Source organism: Bactrocera oleae, chromosome 6 (assembly GCF_042242935.1).
Source record: "Bactrocera oleae isolate idBacOlea1 chromosome 6, idBacOlea1, whole genome shotgun sequence".
Taxonomy (NCBI): Eukaryota; Metazoa; Arthropoda; class Insecta; order Diptera; family Tephritidae; genus Bactrocera; species Bactrocera oleae.
In genome coordinates this window covers 72,450,457-72,471,119 of record NC_091540.1, presented here as the reverse complement: position 1 = coordinate 72,471,119, position 20,663 = coordinate 72,450,457, and the positions used below count along the sequence as shown (strand labels likewise).

General features: G+C 37.1%; 2 protein-coding genes across 3 annotated transcripts in view; one reads left to right on the top strand and one right to left on the bottom strand.

The window, feature by feature from the left end:
* Positions 1 to 20,663, bottom strand: part of LOC106619664 (ankyrin-2) — a 94,751-nt gene that overhangs the window by 72,280 nt on the left and 1,808 nt on the right. The window contains exons 6-17 of the mRNA XM_036364096.2: positions 19,775 to 20,586; positions 18,929 to 19,725; positions 18,690 to 18,865; positions 17,552 to 18,603; positions 11,649 to 11,990; positions 4,972 to 5,073; positions 4,441 to 4,893; positions 3,597 to 4,361; positions 3,318 to 3,521; positions 2,110 to 2,490; positions 1,428 to 1,971; positions 828 to 935 (exon numbers count right to left, since the gene is read on the bottom strand). Coding sequence (XP_036219989.2) covers positions 828 to 935; positions 1,428 to 1,971; positions 2,110 to 2,490; positions 3,318 to 3,521; positions 3,597 to 4,361; positions 4,441 to 4,893; positions 4,972 to 5,073; positions 11,649 to 11,990; positions 17,552 to 18,603; positions 18,690 to 18,865; positions 18,929 to 19,725; positions 19,775 to 20,586 — 5,736 coding nt within the window. The remainder of the gene's footprint in view (positions 1 to 827; positions 936 to 1,427; positions 1,972 to 2,109; positions 2,491 to 3,317; positions 3,522 to 3,596; positions 4,362 to 4,440; positions 4,894 to 4,971; positions 5,074 to 11,648; positions 11,991 to 17,551; positions 18,604 to 18,689; positions 18,866 to 18,928; positions 19,726 to 19,774; positions 20,587 to 20,663) is intronic.
* Mcad (Medium-chain acyl-CoA dehydrogenase) lies at positions 13,904 to 16,655 on the top strand. Of its 2 annotated transcripts, none has more exons than XM_014237871.3 (4): positions 13,904 to 14,071; positions 15,044 to 15,394; positions 15,466 to 15,901; positions 16,021 to 16,655. In XM_014237871.3, exons 1-4 carry the CDS (start codon positions 14,054 to 14,056, stop codon positions 16,470 to 16,472), a joined length of 1,257 nt encoding a protein of 418 aa, XP_014093346.2. In that variant the 5' UTR covers positions 13,904 to 14,053; the 3' UTR covers positions 16,473 to 16,655. The 2 variants fall into 2 exon arrangements, with proteins under 2 accessions (XP_014093346.2, XP_069967173.1); XM_070111072.1 differs by lacking the exon at positions 13,904 to 14,071 and adding an exon at positions 14,340 to 14,491.

Genomic DNA, 20,663 nt, shown 5'->3' with positions numbered 1-20,663 from the left:
AAATTTATTAAGATAGTTGCCATTTAAAAATATTAAAAGCACGTTTCGGAACATATTACACAACATTATGGGAACGTTTGAGGGCGAAATCACCCATTTGAAAAAGAGCAGTTACATGAAATGGGTTTCGAAAGATAACGAAAAGCTAATCGTACTACGGAAACGGCATCTAAAATTGTGAATATCCTTATAATTGATGCTCTGTTCTATATGGTATATTGAATGGTAAAATGAAATTTTGCCTAAATCATAAATTTTTAAATGAAATGATAAAAACTTTGCAGTTTGCAAAGAAGTTTTAAAAACGAAATTTACTAATCCTCCTAGTGTATGAATCCATTGTCAATTCCAGAAATACGAGAATTTAAATACAGAGTTTTTCATCACCCTAGTATCATGCATATTCATTCGCCTAGTGCCCACTATCCGAATATCCAGACTTCAATTATAATTATCCGTGTTAGTAAACCGAATATTCTTTATGCGAGCACCTAAAGGCATTTAATAAGTTTGTGTAATATAAACACTGTCGTATGTGCGACTAGTATATGTACATATCTATGGTATGTATTTAAATATGTATATCCCCGTAAAGTGTGAAAGGTGGTCTAAAAATTTTGACATGTTACTAATTATTTTCAAACATAAACCGATTGCTTTTATCGTTCACTAAAATACGAGCTTCAATGGAAACACTACCACACACACACACTTTATAAGGAGCTCCTCTATTTAAGGGTTACTTAAGGAAAACGAATATGTTTGCTTAATTCAGTGTACATTTTCAATACTGCTAATAAGTGTAAAGCTCAGTGTATGAGACTTACTAGACATAAAGAATGCTTCGCCCTGGTAATATGGAAGGTAAACGTGGTCTTCATTCGTATTTTGATCACCCTTAATGCCATAACAAGGATCCCAATCGTTTGTGTCACCTGAGACACAGTTTGTTGTACAAAAAAAATATATATTTAAAGTATAGAACTGTCACTTTTAAATTTGTTTTGAATTTATCAAGTTTGTTTCGAATATTATACCAGAGTATAATGAGGATAGGTATGCATACAATGGATAAAGTAAGATTGTTTAACTTCGTGTTGTGTGGAGTGCTTCGCATTGTGTTATTCGAGTAGCATGTCAAAGTTTTTATACCGGTTTTACATACAAGTATTTCAGGTCTAACATACTCAAAATACATCTGGACTATTAATTGAATGAAGTGTTGTAAAGCCATTGTTTATCTATGCATATGTTTAAATGAAATATAAGGGTGCGTTATGTTACACACGAGATGTTGAACCAAGCAAAATTTTTTTTTTTTTTTCAAATGTAAATGAAATCTCATATGCTCGTACAAATGTTCATACATAGTATGTACAAAATACAAAGATATTTATTAAAATAGTATTTAAAGTATTTGAACATACCGCCTTCTTCTTCCGAATCGGACATAAATGACTCATGCATTGCCTCCGGTGCAACGACACGATACTTCTCATCGGTTTGAGTTTGTGCTGCCGCATCCGGCTCATTTGTAATCGACTTCAACGAATCCAAAACGCTTATGTAGCCCAGTTTGCGTGCAATGTGTAACGGGGTCTGCCCATTGACCGTCTGAGCGTTGGCATTCGCCTTATGCTCCAAAAGCAGATTAACGATATGACAATGTCCTTGCTGAGCAGTTTGATGTAATGGCGTATAGCCGATAGATGTGGCCGCGTCTACATTAGCGCCGTGCTGCAACAAAAAGCGCACCATATTTGCCTGACCGAAATGTGCGGCAACATGCAGTGGTGTATAGCCGGCTTTTGTGGCCATGACGATGTTGGCGCCATTGCGTTGCAAAATTTCGGCAACATTCACATTGTCTTCTTGAGCACACAAATGCATTGGAGTAAGGCCATTCTTGGCAGGATGATTTACACCGGCCTTGTGCTCGATTAGCAAATTCGATATCTCAGCATGCCCCTCCTGTGGAATTATATAATTTTTGTTAGAGAAAACTACATTTGGGTTGGTAATCACTAGCTAATGCAAAACACAAGCTATCTCTTCTCTCACCCATGTTTTTAGGTGTAGATGCATACATTTGTGCATCCAATTACTCACCTGACAGCTCAAATGTAATGGTGTGAAACCGGCTTTGCTCTCGGCATTAGCCTGTGCGCCGTATTCCAATAGTGTTGTAGCAATGTCCATTTGATTTTTACGTGCTGCAATATGTAACGGTGTATGCCCATTTTTAGCTGTAGCATGAGGGCTGGCACCTTTCTCCAGCAGCAAAAGAGCGACCTTTTGATTATCATAGTGACAGGCCACATGTAATGGTGTAACTCCGTTTTTCCCCTGTGCGTCCACATCGGCCTCCTTTTGCAACAACAATTGAGCAACCTTGATGTGACCATATTTGGCTGTCAAATGCAATGGTGTGAAGCCCTTCTTCGTAGCAGCATCCAAAGCTGCGCCATTTTCGATCAAAACGGCAGCGACCTGAAGAATAACATTTACAATACTTCGTGTATTCTTAAAAATATATTATATGTGTGGTTAAAAATTTATCAGGGATTGCTACAGGAATAATACAAAATGAAAATTGTTTATTTCATAATTTATTAAACATTATATTGAGGCAACAAATAAATAATAACAGTATAATCAGAACAACGTACATTAAACAAACTTGAAGCGAATATAACAAAAATAACAAAAGATCACTTTAATGTTTTTACAAAATACTAAAGAAATAACTTAACGGCAAAATTTAAATACTATATCAGTTTTCAATGTATCACTGATGAATACATTATTTGGACAAAACCTTTTGTGTAAATAAATTAAATACTAAACCAATTTAAAAAAATGTGAGAAAACTTTTAGAATTGTTTTGTAAAAAACAACTTGATTTTCTTTTAATTTTTTTTTTTTTTGTAGATATACTGAAAACATAAGGCAAACCTCGAATTAAGTGGAAAAAAATTGGATTTAAAAATTGTTGTTTCTAAAAAAAATACCACGTGTTTGCCATTTTCTGATATTTTTTAACATACTTTTTCGAAACCACATTTGTAGCTTCAGTGTGAACTGACCCTATCTGACAGAGCAGTGTTTTTTGGAACAAAAAATAGTAACAACAATAACAAGAACTTAGGTGACATTAGATTGAAACAAAACTTAAACTAGGTGTACATAAAATGAGTAAAAACTAAAAAAGAAACTATAGATCAAATGAAATACTCCTGATGGCGTATCCAAAACAATTGCATCAAATAAACCGTATCAATGTGGTCCACAATTTTTTTCGCAATCAATTGCTTTACCTCATCCTGACCCTCTTTGGCCGCAATATGCAATGCAGTGTACATATCTTTGGTGGTGGCATCCACTTGAGCGCCATGCTGCAGCAATAGCATGACAATATCTACGTTACCGAGTCGCGAGGCGATATGCAACGGTGTTTGCTGTTCACGTGCACGTGCATCCACTTGAGCACCATTGCGCAGCAAAATGCGTATAATATCAGTCTGTAAAGGCAAGCAAGCGTTATTAATTTCAATCAGAGATACGCCTTTTCGCCTATCCATCCCGTTAACACTTACCTGATTTGCTCGTGCGGCCAAATGGAGTGGGGTCTCCCCGCGCACGGTCGGCACATCTGGACTAGCGTCATGTTGCAGCAAGTAGATGACAATATTCATGCAGCCCATAAAAGCCGCTACGTGCAGCGGCGTCAAGCCGCTCTCTGTTGTGGCACTAATGCTAGCGCCGTGGCGCAGCAGTAACTCCACCACCTTTATACGATTCTTTTTGCAGGCAATGTGCAGCGGCGTGAAACCGTTGAGTGCACGTGCATTGGCGTCGGCATTGCGATCAAGCAATAGCTTAGCGACACGCACATGCCCGCAATGCGCTGCCACATGTAGCGCCGTCAAATAGTCCACGGTGACTTCATCAACGGGTGCACGATGGTAGAGCAAAATGCGAGCGGCATCTACATGCTCACCCTGCGCTGCCATATGCAGCGGTGCGAGACCGTTCTTCGTTTTAGCGCTAATCGGGGCGCCACGTTCCAATAGCATGTCGACAACTTGCTCGTGACCGGAACGAGCCGCACAATGCAACGGGGTTAAACCATCGCGTGTTTTGGCTTCTATGTTAGCACCTTTCTCCAACAGCAAGGAAACCATGTTGGTTTTACCCCATTTTGCAGCAACATGCAACGGACTGATATTGTGTTTAGCGGCGAAATTGACGTCGGCACCCTTTTGAATGAGTAAGGTAGCGATGGCTTGATTGCCATAGTGGGAAGCAATGTGCAACGGTGTAAAGCCAGATTTGGAAGTGACGTCAGGATTGTGGTCGTTCTGTAAGATGGTGTTGAAACACAATTTCGAAAGTTTCATATTAGAGAACACAATGTTTTCATATTCACTGCATACTCACATCTAAAAGTAGTGTGGCGGCCTTCACATCGTCTTTCTTCGCCGCAATATGCAATGCAGGCAAGCGCACCTTGCCGCGTGTATCGCTCTCCAAGAGCACGGCGACGACTTTGTCGTGTCCTTGCTGCATAGCTACTGCCAGCGGCGTGAACCCATCTTCAGTAGCCAAGCTTTGATTGGCACCGTTGGCCAGTAGCAACTTTACTACAGAATCGTGGTTCTCCTGCGCAGCCATATAGAGTGGCGTAAAGCCGTTCTGCGACTGTACATTCACGGCAGCATTATGTTCAAGCAAGAGTTTCACCACCTCTTCCTGCCCAGCCAGCGAAGCAATATGTAATGCTGTGTTGCCCTTCTTTGTTGCACTATCTACAATAGCGCCACGTTTCAACAGCTCCGAAACGACATGCGTATGTCCATCCTTTGAAGCCAAATGCAGTGCATTCAAGCCATTCTAATTTTACAGCCAAAGAAATTGTTTTAATTAGAAACTTTGTATACATCGGTCGGCGGTATGAAAATATATACTTACAGCGTTGCTGGTGTTAATGTCAATATTATTTTTTAAATGTTCCAAAACTCGTTCTAGATTACCAGCTCGGGCAGCGCGTAAAAATGACGTGTTTCCATCGCCCTGTAACAAAAGTAACCAAAAATCTTTGAGTGCATATTGAGGACTTTATGGAGAAGTATTCATTAAATTATAATATACATGGGTATTTTTGTCAAAGGATCGAGATATAAATTTATAGAATTTTCAATGCGTACGGTAATTTTTATACGTGACTATGACAATCTTATTTTTACTATTTGGCAGAGCATAATGAACATTACACTCCCTACCACCTGCAAATCAGAAAAACCAATGGTCATTCAACTGGCACAGGTGCATTAGAGGTTACCGGTTGCCTCCCAACCACTCTACCACGCAACAACTAACAAATTATGTCGATTACACGGCTGCAATGTCAAGCTGAAGAGCGCCCTTATGTAAATGCAACCAGCTGTCAGCAAGTGCATTCGCATGTACATATACATTCACAAATATATACAGGAATACATACAGAGATAGAACAGTAAACTATAAAAGTTGTTTACTTGCTATTTGTTTACAAATTGAGGGGTTGAACATCGAGCATGTACTTAAAAACCAAAACAGTTTGATATCGAAAGAGCACGAATTTTCGAAAATGGCGTCATCATTTCGAAAGAGAAATTCTAATCACGAATTACGCTCTCAACGACCATTATCGTGTCTTCCTTTTTTGATTTGCTTCCGGCTGGAAATGAAGTGTTCTCAGAAATAAATGGCAGACAGTGATTTTTTTGCATTTTCAACCTATGTTTACCTACATATTGTATGCATTATGAGCTTTGAAAGGAACCATCCCTTTTTGCATGTGAATAGGTAATCTTGGCATTTTCCATTAAAAAACTACTTTTGGAATGAATATGTGAAAGAACATTAATAGCGGAAGTAATTTCACATTTCAATTATATTTACTTAAGTTAATGAGCTTTCTTAGGAATATAAAAGAAATTGCAAATGAGCCACGTACACTTTAACTTCGAAAACGTTATAATGTGTGATATACCATTTATCATGAGTTCAAAGATTGCAGCTTTTAGCCAATAAAATATTGAATCTGAAAATTTGGAGAAATATTTATTCTCACTTATAGAAGAACTCATGAAAGTTGTAATTGCTGCTTCCATTGTATAGTTAATATCAGAATCATCTTTGATCCCTTTTCTTTCTTTTTAGTCGTTTATTTCATTACATAGTCCAAGCTAGATATAAACTAGTAAAAGAGTTTTAGAACATACCATATAAGTCTTATAAATCTAACTCATTACTAAAATGGTTATAAGAAATTTATATTACTTACTTTAGTTCATCACTCGCTTCCCCTAGAGGATATTTAATTACATACAACTACTATAAAATGCAATTAAGTATAATGATATACTCGTATATGTATTATATATGTACATAAGACTAATGAAGATATACAGATCCCTTTCAAATTTTCCAAAAAGCCTTCACAAATTTATGGCATATGACTCATTCAGCAGAAAAGTGTGCACAATAAGAAGCAAAAAGGACATGCGGGTACGGTAAATATGCAAAAACATTGTCGGTGCATATCTTGAAAGTGGGTTAATCTAAAAATACATGAATGTTGGATACGTTCGCTATTCGAAACACGCACATCAGTCATACTGACAAGTCACACTAAAGCCGCACCCAAAGCAAAATTATCTCATTAATGCACGCACAACACATACATAAATAATGCTAAAAACGCGTTCCCCCGATACTAAGCACGAACTGAATTCTATCATATGTTTGCATATAAAGTTAGTTATCCTTTATGAATTACCATTTTAATCACTTGGCACTTTTCACACAATTACTCTACTATCACCTCGACTGCCCCTCACCTCGGCAAAGATTGCGTATACGAAAGTAGTTTGGCCACACAGCCATTGCAAAAGAGTATAGGAAAATCGATGAAATTTTCGCCACCTCAGATGGGTGGGTCCCAACAAACATTTCTTGCAAAATTTTTAATTAAAATATAATCAAAATATAAATATCAATGAAAATTAGTACATTTGCAAAAAAAAAAAACTTGCAAATCCTTGCAAATAATATGTAATTCAGTGGTGATAGAGCAATTATTCAATGCAACTATGAAAAATCGATATTTTCAAAGATGGACGCCAATATGGCTGCCGCATAGTTCAACAGCCAAATTGTGTATTTCCAATTGAATTATTCAACTTTTAATATAAAAACCATAATAGAAATATAGAAATTTACCTGGGTTCCATTTTCAGTGACCATTTTGTAAAAAATCTAAATTTATTGAAGGTTTTACAGGCAATTTTCTTCACTTAAAATTTATATAGTATAGAGAAATTGTGTAAGTCGATGTCGTCACTGCTTAGTCATAGCTTTCATTTCTTTTCCTGGATTGAAATTTTCATTTATGTGCACGATAATTTATAAAAACTTATTGAAAGTGACCTTTTAAAGGCTTTTCTGTATTTTTTCAACTAAATTTGTTACTTAAAATACTTTAAAATTCGTGTTGAATAATATATATATATTTTATATATTATATTTATGTATATCTATATAGTGCTCTATGGTAGATAGCTTTTTCACTTAGCCACTGATGTTAAGAAGAATTTTTGCTTCCGATTTCTTGAAAATTTTACTCTAGACTGGATGTGACCGCAACTTCAGCGTATCCTAGTAGCTGACTACCAAGTTGCCGACTCAGGATGTTCGAAGGACCTGCGCAGTGCATATTCGAAACGAGCGATTTCGAAGTCAAGCACAGGGAATATACGAGAGCATTTCGAAGAAATAGAGCGAGCGAAAGGAATCAACAGCTACAGAGAGCCACTACAAGCGCCGGTCGCGTGCCATGCATTGTGTTTCACCACGTGCATCTGTTATTGTTTTGATTAGTTGCCGGTTTATACGTCTTTCTTCTGTAGTATCATATAAAGCGAATTAAAAATAAATATTTTCGTGCATACATAAATACATACATACTATGTATAGCTGTAGCTCGCACATGCGCAACCCTGATTTCATTGAGATACCTTAATATCTTCTGGAATACCTTATATTACTTTGTCGTTTAAAAGTCCACATTTACAGATACTCGTAATGTTGAAGCATTCTGATTTTCTTTTTTCGATGATGCCAGTAAAAAATCTAAGTTGAATGTCTTTAAGAAAGCATTTGCTGGCTATTTGACACTTTTGAGTGAGAAGTCTATCAGATTATTTGAGAAAACTTTCAGCCCTGGAAGGAATTGCATTCAGTATGTACATACATATGTATTATGTACACGTACTTTTGGGTCCAAGTTAGATTCCATTTTTATTGACGGAATGAACCCAATTTTCTTGAGTCGTTTAATATTTACCACACGTACATACCTATGTTAATATGTATTTACGTTTTTGTGGAAAGTCATGCCCTGTACCCTGGCAAGCTGCATCGCTAACACGAACCTCGTACATACAGACATGTATTGTTCTTGCATATGTCCATAAATTAAATTGCATTTCCGTGACACATAATAACATAAGGAGTCACGATAAACGAAACCAAGCCACAGCCGTACCAGAATCACTCACCGACCGGACTCGTTCACGCTTTTTTGCAAAATATTTGAATTTCAAATGCATTTTCGGTCTCACCCCAATCAACACATGCGCCCCCTGGCAAAACCTTCCTAAGAAGAGGGTTGCTTTAGCCTTCAATTCGCGCTTTTATTGTTGGTAAACTGCAGTTCGCACGCTAAGCGCAAACACGCAGCGTGTCTATGCATGTATGTAAAGTACTTGTATGACACTTGTTTATTTTAAAGGCTCGACCAGTTATGAATTTTAAAGAAACTGTAAGCTAACAATTTTTTGCTATGTTTTGCCCGGTTTTTTTGCCGGTTATCCCATAAAGTCATATAAACTACAAAATGTCATCAAAAATTCAATTGAGGTGAGAAGGATGTTAAGAGAATAATGTACAGATTTGGTTCAATTTTGGCTTACTATTTGCTGGTGATTTGATGGTTTTTTTACTTAAAAGTGGCTCCATTGTCCAAATTTGCGCTTTTATGGACAGATGGACCGACAAACAAACACCCAAAATTCGATTCTCCCCGATACATATCCCCATTTCCTTCTCGATTAGCTTTAGGGTTTTCAATCAACCGATAGGGAAGCAAAAGCATTATACTCTGTGCAACAATAGAGAATATAAAAAAATTTAAATATTGACTCATATTTTACTGGAAATTCTTTTACTTCCTTCGCACTTCGCACTTTTCCCTATCTTCCAAAACACAAAAACATTAAACAGACCATTAAAAAAACATATTTGGAACTGTTTTTTCGGATACTATACATTATTTAAAAGATGACAGTACATCTTCGTATGGGCTGCTCGACTATTTATTTCCTTTCAAACTTTTTCGAATCCAACCAAAGCATATACTCTTCATAAATAATTGTGTCAGCGTTAGTTGGTTTGGACTAAGACCAAAAATTTCTCTAGCTACTCCCATCTGTGTAAAATTGTAATAAAATCGAAGTATTCACTTGTTCTCTATACACAACACATGGTGCTACCCCCGCAAACGTACAATCATTAACAATAAAATCCGTTGATTCATGACTAGTATGTAATGTATACATATATGATTCCAAGTTTTCACATTAAATTCCTCATATGCTAGTCATCCGCTTACTTATGTTATCCTTCTTCTCTATTTGGTAAACTCCTATAATATAATACGATTTAGCTTTTATTTACCAAAAAGTTAAGGCGGCAAATCTTCTCATTTATCAAATTATCGAAAATAGCATCTCATCTCATGCTTTGATTTTCTGACAGGGTCGCAAGTGTACAACTAGTTGTAGTTGTATATTGCAGAAAGTTTACAACAAACATCTAAGGCCAAAGCTAATATACATTCATATTATATGTATTTATGTACATATATGTATGTATACAAGAATGCATACATAATGGAGCAAATTACCTAGATTTGCTCAAGTAATACATCCAATTGGTTTTTTCTACAATTCACCAAGCAATTAAAATAAAATTACCGTTCTACCTTGTAAAGGGCGAATTTAGTTCACCAGCTCGTTGCCAGCCCACCTGCTTATAATCAATTTCCATATATTTTTTATTCTCGTTACTTATATACAATATTTAGCACATAGAACTCTTCACTTACACCCAAACTTTGGAGCGATGGAAAGCGCTTCTTCAAAGACAACATTTTTTTAGCTTTATTTGCAGTTGGTTGGATAACAGTTAATCAATAATGTTAATTAATAGTGCTTCGAATTCTTTTAATACGGCTTTTCACATTATAACACGACGAGCAAGCGGTGGCAAAACAAATTGTATACTGCAAAGGAAAATGAAGTCCAATTTGTAAGTTCCGAAGAAGCATGTGGATATCATTATGGCGAGAAATTTCTGGTCGAGAGTACTTGTTTGTTAAGTATTTATGTTTTTTCGAGCAGAATTTTTAAAACAATTTCAATCTATTTTTAAATACTATTTTACAAAACCACTCAGAGAGCGAAATACAAGTAGATATTTATATTCCCTTATGCTCTGGGATTTAATGCGATCATTTGGTTGTGGATCGTAGGGTGGATTGCAGACAGAGTCGTTCGAACGAGCATTTGTAGGTATCTAAACAAATTGTTTGGTGTTATATTTACAAACCTAAGGTAGATTTGGATCCTACGAGTACCTGCAATGAGCACTTTTTATTTTACATAATTAACGGACAAAGTCTCTTTCTTTACAAATAACACCAATCTGGAGAATAATCCGGTTTCAACAGGCATACATATTATATATGTATATACATATTTTTTTGTTTTAATGTAAACAATAGATGTCTAATGTGAGTTAATTGTAAAATTAAATAAATATTAATATAATATTTTGAACCGTAACCATGGTCACCATAACTGAGTGTTTTGGAGAACTTCCAACTAGAATTCATATGATAAATACCGAGCAAAGCGAATTACAGCGCACTAAGAAGAGGGAGGAATAAAAAATGCGAATTTCAAAAATCACTTTAACAAATTGTGTTCTGTTGATCCAGTGGCTACATAGTACATACATATTCGTACGTTAATATAGCCTCAGCGATAAGTAATGCCTCACGCCCTTCAACCCAAATACTTTATTGCTTTAGCTGCCAAACTGGCGACAACGTTGAAAATCCAACATTTAAATCTTGACTGCGCAACATCTCTGTCTCATTTCGGAATTACGTCATTCTTTGTACATCTACACATCTCTACACGCGGATCTTCTAACGGACAGGAAGTATACAGTCATGTTATAGCCATTAGTTGTACACATAGACAATTATAATCCTATTTGTAGGGATGTTATTTCAATGCCTAAGATCTAAATACTGACATGAGCACCTGATTAACTGTAAATAAGCCATTAAGGATGAGGTCTACTTTGCATACATACTCTGGATATTAACTACTTAATCACCTCTCAAAATATACAGTCATTAAGGCATGAGACCACAAAGGATCTATTTTAATGTTTATGCCGATACAGATTCACATACATTACATACTAAGATGCGCTATATGTATATCTAAGCTATTATGATACCATGTACTTACAGAGCTGTGATGTCCAAAGTGCTCATGCTTGGCCCCATGTTTGCCCATGTGATAATGGTGTATGGGTGCGCCACTTGGCGGAGACGACAGTTGCGATGGTGGGCTATGGCGGTGGTTGTGGTATTGTTGTTCCTGATGCTGCTGATGTTGCTGATGCTGCTGATGATGCGAATGCGGGTGATGATTGTGCGATGTTGGCGGCGATGGCATGTTATGACCGCTATGAGGCAAATGTGATGTGTGTTGCATACCAACCTGATGGCCATGGTGATGAGGTACATGGCCCTGCGAGGCCTCCAGCAACGTCGGTTGTATGTGTGTTACGAATTGTGCCATTTTAGTTTAGAGATTATATAATTTTTATGTATTAAAGTGAATAATTATTTAATTAAGTTTCCAAATAACTTTGAACTTTTAATTTTTCTCAGATTTTTTTAATATATTTTTGTATGTATGCAGATATAAAATTCACTGAAGGTGTACGTGCAGGATCGACCACTAAACTTTTGTATCTCGAATTAAATTCTATTCTTGTTCATACATATATAGTCCATACTTTTACTAAAATATTTATATTTCTACGAAAGAGGTTTCAAAATCTTTTCACATTCACTGCTTACGTTTCGCAAATTTTACATAAGATCACTTAGAAAATATACATATATGAGAGCATGCATATTGTATATATTTTAAATATATTAACTTTTCCAATTATTCAACACATCTAACCAATATCACTTTCTCCATCTGTTTTTGAACACTTTGAACCAAACTTTAATATTTCTACACTTTCAAAACGGTTAGGTAACTTTTCTATAAAAATATTTTCTGATTTTGTGGGTATACCAAAACTGGTTGTGAGCAATTTGTTTGTGTGAGTATTTGGTGTCCAACTGGAGTATACGCAATGTCAGCCGTCAGGACAACCTTTTGCCAGGAACAATGTCAAACAACTGATACTACTTTCGTAAAATGCTCTGACTTTAGCCTTTGCCTTATGGCATTGCAGGATTTTCCACACACAAAACTTCGCATCACTTCGGCATCTACATCATGCGAACCCATGCGATAAAGCCCTGGTCGATTGTTAGTATTGGTGTTAGCAGGGCCAACCACCTCGTCGCTGTTGGCACAAAATTACAAACGAATACAACGAAAACAAGGAAGCTACAACAACAACAGAGAAAACGTTTCACAAAAGATTGCTACCGAAGGAAGCATAACACAATAAATTTGTCCATCATGGTCTGGGATATGAAAAAAATATACTCATATTTACACGGCTCCCTTTTGGCAGGGTGAGCAAAATAGGGTGTTGCCGCGCTTGCGATGTTGCTAAGATGCTCCACCGAGATGTCATCCCTACAATTATGAACATACATATGCATGTATGTTTGTGAGTGCTGTATGTATGTACATATGTTTGTATGTTCGCATGAATTGATAATTTAGCCATATTACATACTTAATCAGGAAGTTCAGCACTACATCCAGCATATCTTTGGCCAAGTGTCTCAAATTAAATTTTAAGCATACTTTCTTTGTAACAATTAGGGATAGAAACTTTGTCAAGCATCTAGTCAACGGATGTGCGCTAATTTTGTATGTTTATAAGTATATTAGATTATTCATTTTGGGACGTTCGTAAGTTCGTTGCCAGCCACTGTCATACGCGAGCGTTCTTACTACACACACACACACCTAATGAAATATTAAATTTATATATTTGGCATTTTATATATACTTGTAGTATACAGATTATTAACGATCTGTTATCGATATTATGGTCCACTTCTAAATTGTCATTTGGCATTACTCATTAAACTAACGTTCTCTTTTAAATATATATTTTATATATAAATACAAACATTGTCCCGACTATAATATCAGAGTTATACTGTAAATACCATATTTATTAACAATTATATGGCGTATGTGCTAAGGGAAACAAATATTGTACCATCGCTATATGCCAACGTCTACGTTTAAAGTATATACATACGTACTTCCGTTCTCTGCTTCCGTGACTTAAGAACGTAACATTAAAACGGCGATGTATATAAACTATGGTGAATACCGAGCAATAACAACATCATTTTATGGCAAAGAAAACAAAACAACACAAACACTTACGTATGTTTGTGGGAATATACAAATATGTTGATAACAACTGGTATGAAGAGAGTACGTACACAGAGCGCGAAATTCCAAAGTCCAAATCCGATGAATTGGCTTTCAATAATAAAGCAAGAGTGTTTAGCGAAAATATTTTTATTCGTATTCGCGGCGTAGCGTAAGCAGGAATAAAACTTTTCACAAACAACACAGTGTTCAACGTCATCTAGATTTTACTAGGTCTAATATTTTACTTTGGAATATACATATTTGCGCAATCAAAAACAAAGATGGCTTTTTTAAATAAGGTAAGAATACGAGAGAGTGATCAATTTTTTTAAAAAAAGATCGGTAAAACCAATTCAATTCAATTTTGTAAACCATTTGGAAAAGGAATGTTGTTAAAAATGGTGTGAAAATTTAAAAATTGTGAATATAATTGTTTTTTTGTTTTTGGCCAAGTGCACATATGTACATACTAGGTATATACATATGTATGTAAATATAAAGGGGCATTCGTATGTGCAGTGATGAGACGTCAGCACACCGAGCAAGTAGATTCTGTTCATTTGTTTTTGAGCGTCAATTCTGTACTTTGACCCCCATAACTTGACAATAACCGCTAATTTATACGAGAAGCTGTAAACAAATATTTTTATCCGATTTAGTGAATGTTATATCTGGATGTGGACGACTTGTTTATTAGAAGAACGCAACCTTGGGTGAAGGTATCATGATAAGTGCTCTATAAAGTAATATGTATATTTTTCCTCTGTGCTACATGTAAAGCTGATACTTTATTGGTTGATTCAATTTTCGACGTGAAAACTAAATTTTTTACGAAAACCGTATAGCTTTTATAGGGTATAAAATGTGCAAATGGAAGTGTGAGTGTATGTATTTCAAAATTATTACTCCAACAAAGCAACTAAAACTTGTGGTTATACAATGCATATGCACACAAGTAAACATACATATATACATATGTATATTTGGTTGCATTTAAAATAATGATCTAGTTGTTTTTAGAGTGAAACGGATACCGGGAAGCCATTTTAAAGATTATAGCTGGTTATTGGAAGGATTGCGTTAAATATTGTTTTGTATACACACATATGGATTTATGCATAGTGTTCTCCCATATACAATACGTTAGAGCTTCATAAATTAGTAAATCAGTTCATGTAAAAGCATGCAAAGCAACCGTACCTATGATAATAGGATCTACATCACCGAAAAATGCACTTCAAGGATATTGAATTTATCTTTTTTTATTTCAGCTTACGGCCACGCGTCTGCGTCAATTGACATGCCGCAGTTATGGCGCACTTTCTCACGTCATACCTACTGGACCCTCCTTCGGTATTACCGAAGACCAAAAACAAATGCAGGACCTTACACGCAAATTCGTACGCGAAGAAATTATACCGGTGGCAGCTCATCATGATAAAACTGGCGAGTATCCCTGGGATATTATTAAGAAGGCATGGTCATTGGGCTTGATGAACAACCATATACCAGCCGATATCGGTGGCATGGATATTGATTGTTATACTAGTTGTCTAATTGCCGAAGAGTTGGCTTACGGTTGCACCGGTATCATGACAGCGCTAGAAGCTAGTGGTTTGGGTGTAAGTAAATGAGTAGAATGAGTAGGCAATCATCAGTTGTTCTGATATGATCGAATTTTATTTGTCTATAGCAAACACCCGTTATCATTGCTGGTAACCAAGAGCAGAAGAAGAAATATTTAGGACGCCTATTGGAGGAACCCATAGTTGCCGCTTATGCAGTTACAGAACCTGGTGCCGGTTCCGATGTTAACGGCATTAGAACGAAAGCTGAGCGCAAAGGTGACGAGTACATTTTGAATGGACAGAAAATGTGGATTACCAATGGCGGCGTTGCAAATTGGTACTTCGTGCTGGCACGCACCAATCCTGACCCAAAAGCCCCTGCCTCAAAAGCTTTCACCGGCTTCATTGTCGACCGTGACACACCCGGCCTCACGCCTGGTCGTAAGGAACAAAATATGGGACAACGCGCGTCTGACACACGTGGCATCACTTTCGAAGATGTACGTATTCCTAAAGAGAATGTGCTAATTGGTGAAGGTGCCGGTTTCAAAATCGCCATGGGTAAGTGGAGGAGGGAGATGTCAACAAAAGATTAATAATGTTTTTTCATATCTCGTGAAGTACTTGTATATGAAATGTTCAAGAGTATAATGTATTCACGTACATATATCTTTTTGTAGGTACTTTCGATAAAACGCGCCCACCTGTGGCTGCTGGTGCTGTCGGCCTGGCGCAACGTTGTTTAGACGAGGCGTTGAAATACTCGTTGGAACGTAAAACTTTCGGTGTACCAATCGCCTATCATCAAGCTGTACAATTCATGCTCGCCGACATGGCGATCGGGGTGGAAACATCTCGTCTAGCCTACCGCTTGTCGGCATGGGAAGTAGATCAAGGCCGTCGAAACAGCTTCTACGCTTCGATAGCCAAGTGCCATGCGGCGGATATGGCGAACAAGATAGCCAGCGATGCTGTGCAGATTTTTGGCGGCAATGGATTCAACACCGAATATCCCGTCGAGAAATTGATGCGAGATGCTAAAATTTACCAAATATACGAAGGTACATCGCAAATTCAACGTCTCATCATCTCCAGAAATATGTTGGAAGAGGCCAAACAGTCAGCCAAATAAGTTAGGAAATATATTTATTTATTTAAAATATGTATTGAAAAATCTAAATGAAATCTGTGTAAGTTTTTTACGAACTGCTTGATGCTTTCAAGTAATTATATGGAATAAGAAAAAAATTATAATTTAATTATACAAGTATAGGTAGATCAAAAGAAATAAAAAATACGTAATACATAATACATACATTGAGATACAATCTAAATTTTTATTACACTTCTTTCCATGAACAGGTTCAATGTTTAATGCGAACGTACTAAGACTCCTATTGCTTATCAGCTCAAACATTACGACAACGGGGATATTGTTGTGCGCTTGGGGGTAGTTATTTATACATGTCCCTGCTTAGTGAAACATTTGTTATCGCAGGAATTTTATTTGTATAGTGATAACAGTGCCAAGAAGACATACATATGTACTTGTGCAGCAGTCTATGTAATGTGTTCAGACAAGATGAAATTGCTTTCAATAAAACCAATATTATAAGAGAATATTTTGTAGTCTACAGCTATGATATATTTGAACTCCGTCTGGTGGCTATTTGACGATCTAACTATGTTTGTGCTAAGGGAAATTAGATTACATTAGATTAATGTGGTCTATTTGGCCTTCTCTATCACATTACTTGATTTAAGCAAATTGCAATAAGTAGTTCTAGCAGCGCTGATAAAGGTATCATGCCCTCCAACGGATTCATTTCTCCGATAGCCGGGCTCCTTCTTGCGATTGCGGGGCAATCAAGAAGTTTATGTTCTGGTCTCCATCCCTTTATGAAATTTGTAATAAATAGTTGACATTTTTTTTTACCGGGACCATGGTCTGTGTGTACCCAACTGTCGAATGCACTTAATTCCAATATGCCATAAAATGTTTTAATAAAAAAAGTTAATATAAGTAATAAATGTACAAATTTTATCCTTAGTATACTTAAACCAATTTATAACTATCAAACTTCTTTTCATTACAAGCAAAGAACATCGTTATCATAAGACACAGTCTATAGTCAGATAATAATCCAAAAGCACGAAAGTGAAAATGTCGATTCTTCAGAAGTATTCGTAAAACCAATAGTTTATATATCACCAATTCTGAAGCAAATCCTGCTCATTTATATGCAATAGTAAGCACCCGGAAAATGTTTTTACTTTCGCTTTATCGCCCCAATGTGATTGCCATAAACAGCGCAGACGCGGCTCATATTCATCGCTTTTGTCGCCTAAGGTAAGCGATAAAAAACTTGGAATTTGCTTCAATTTCTGCACCTCCCTCAAGCGTTCCTCATCCACAAAGTGTACACAATTCAGAGCGCAAAACTTTCGCAAGTGTGTTATCTTAGACAATACCGTTAAAAAAGTGACGCCACTTAATTTGTTATTATCACTCACGTCAAGTAGATCTAAGTCACAGGCCTTTTGAAGATTCTCGGATATTTTATACAAATTCAGATCGCTAAGATGGCAACCGCAAAGTTTAATGCGCCGAAACTTCTCGCACGTGCCACTTTCAAAGAAGGATGTGATATGTTCTGCAGTCATAGCCGTATCTCGTTCGTCTGCGGACGTGTATTCTTGCATATAGCTCAGGTTAAGCTCTTTAAGGCGAGATGCATTCAATTTGGTTAGAAGTTTTCGGAAGGAATTATTCATAAGCTTGTTATAGCTAAGATCAATCGCACTTAGTTGAAAGAAAGCCAAATCAAAGTCATACAAATTCGTTAAATTACAATTCGATAGTGACAGTTGTCGCAGAGACTTAGCTGCACTGCTGCTACAAAATCTTTCCAAAATTCTTAAACTGTCATTACCCAATGGATTTTGACTCAAGTTCAGCTCTTCGAGCTCTTCAAGCCCACTTGGCGTTGAGAGTAGAATGTCTACCCCTTCCGAAGTAATAAGGTTGCCTTGTAAATTCAAAGTTTTCAGTTGCTTCAATGTGGGTAAAGACTTGGCCAACTGACGGCAGCCGTCGTTTTGTATGAAATTATTTCTTAAATTAATAACTCGCAGATTAGCTTGATGGAGCACTGACTTGAATATAGGTTCGGTGATTGGCGGTAGGAGCCAAAAGTCAGCTAAACAAATAGTATTCGATGTCTGTGTTTGCTCCAATGCAAACAACACTGCGCTATTCACATCTGCAAATTACGTGAATTGCTTAAATTGTTGATTGTATACATTTATATAATACAAAAAAAAATATTTCTTTTAATAATGTGTGTACCTCTTTTTAGCTGATGACACATTTCTTCGTAACGCTGGCCTAGCGGGGATATCTGCCAGTCCAAAACTGTTGCCAAAATCATGTTCTGTTCCAGCGCCACATTCAATGAATCATTCTCTTCGTAAGCAAAACCATCGGCGGTTTTTAAACGCAAAACCGGCTTCAATCCTACTAAGCTATGTGGAGGAGAGGGCATTTATATTAGATCTGTTAACACCGTGTGGATTTCCACTACGTACTTGTAATAGCGTCTTGCAGCCTCTTCTGCCAGCCAACGTATGTTAACGTCATTCAATTTTTTTCGTTCAACGGGCACCAACAATAATTCATTTTCAACTTTAATTTTAAATGAAATCGTTGTTGGCATGACTGGGGATGCTTGCACTTTAATTGGTGAGGATTTTGAGGGTGATATTAGCAGGTGTATGGATGCGGTTGTTGAATCCGGTTCATTAGTGGTTGGCGGCAAATCAAAGAAATCATCACCCGATCTGGGACTCTCGCTACGAAAGCGGCAAAATCCACTTTCCAGTAATGACGATTGATGCTTGGTCTTGTTACCTCTGCCGATTGACAAATTCGAACAATTGCTAACATTGGACGAACCGGATAAACGCAACTTGTTCGTTTGCTTTTTACGCTGCTGTTTCGTCGGAGCTGTTGCCGCATCAAGAAGTACTTGAAATGCGTCGTCAGGTGCAAGAGCATCATCTGCACACCATGCTGAGCTCATGGAGTCAGTATTTAGATTTTCTTTAGATGTGGATGCTATTTCTTTGTTTGGTGTGTGGAAGCGTCGTTTTTTGCGTTCTGGACCTAGATCATCAATTAGCCAATCATTATCATCTATTTCATCCTCATCCAATAATGCACTGCGCCGTGATTTTAGCAAAATTGAAGAACCTGCTCCGCAACTTAAGTCGTCAAAGGCATCCTCTTCAAATGTATTGGCACGATTCGGATGTTTCAACTGTGCCATTACTGTTTTGTATTCCATTCCAGCAGATTTGTCACGTGGAGACTTTTTATTCGATTCCTGCAATAAAATTTGTTAATAAGTAATATTACAGAGACATGTGGCGTACCTTTCCAACTTTTTTATTTTCAGAACGATTCAGGCTAATACGTTTTCTATCCCCACTATGCAATTCCTCCTCCACCAAAGTTGTGTCTTCGCCATCCGATTCAGCATCTGGTGCAGACTCAACTTGAGCATTTGTTAAAGGTGCTGCAGATTTCCTACAAATTCCTGTCTTTGAAAGTGTTGCCAACAGCCTAGATCTAATCTCTTCATAATGGGCTTGCTCACCATCGGTCAAAATAGCTGAACGTCGCCATTTATCCAAGCCATTCAGACAAGTTTCACCAAAATCTGTTTTAATGGCTGTATCTGCGCCACGATCTAATAGCAGTTCAACTACATCAAGAAACCCATTCGAACAGGCATCATAAAGTGGGGTTATTCCATCACAACTTATACCGCCCTTATCATTAATAGCAACTGCTGCTCCACGGTCTAACAGTAACTCTACTATATCACGAAATCCATGATTGCTCGCCTCATGCAAAGGAATCCACCCGGCATGATCGCGGACGTTAACCACATGACCTTGGTCAAGGAGTCGCCGCACCAGCTCTATATTTCCCGCTATACACGCCTGATGCAACTGCGTTTCTCCTTTATTATTACGCTTTATTGTGAGGGCACGAACACCTCGTGTGGCCCGATGAGGCCGTGGTTTTTCTGTCTCATCTAAATCACTCATATCTGAATCGGTTAGGTCATCAAGACACACATCATCGCCAAGCTCAGGCGTATTTTCCTCATTGACTGCAGCCGTGTCTGTCTCCGACTCAGTGTCGCTACTTCCATCGTCGTCAAATTGTATATGTATGCCTAAGCAATAAAAGTGCATATATTATAATAAAATATTTATGGCGACTATTTAAAAATAATTGTCAAATATTTTATAT

Coding starts and splice junctions, on each gene's coding strand:
- Mcad (XM_070111072.1), top strand. CDS start 14,435: ATGTTATATCTGGATGTGGACGACTTGTTTATTAGAAGAACGCAACCT. Junction 14,492..15,043: donor GAACGCAACCTTGGGTGAAG/GTATCATGATAA, acceptor TTTTTATTTCAG/CTTACGGCCACGCGTCTGCG. Junction 15,902..16,020: donor CGGTTTCAAAATCGCCATGG/GTAAGTGGAGGA, acceptor ATCTTTTTGTAG/GTACTTTCGATAAAACGCGC.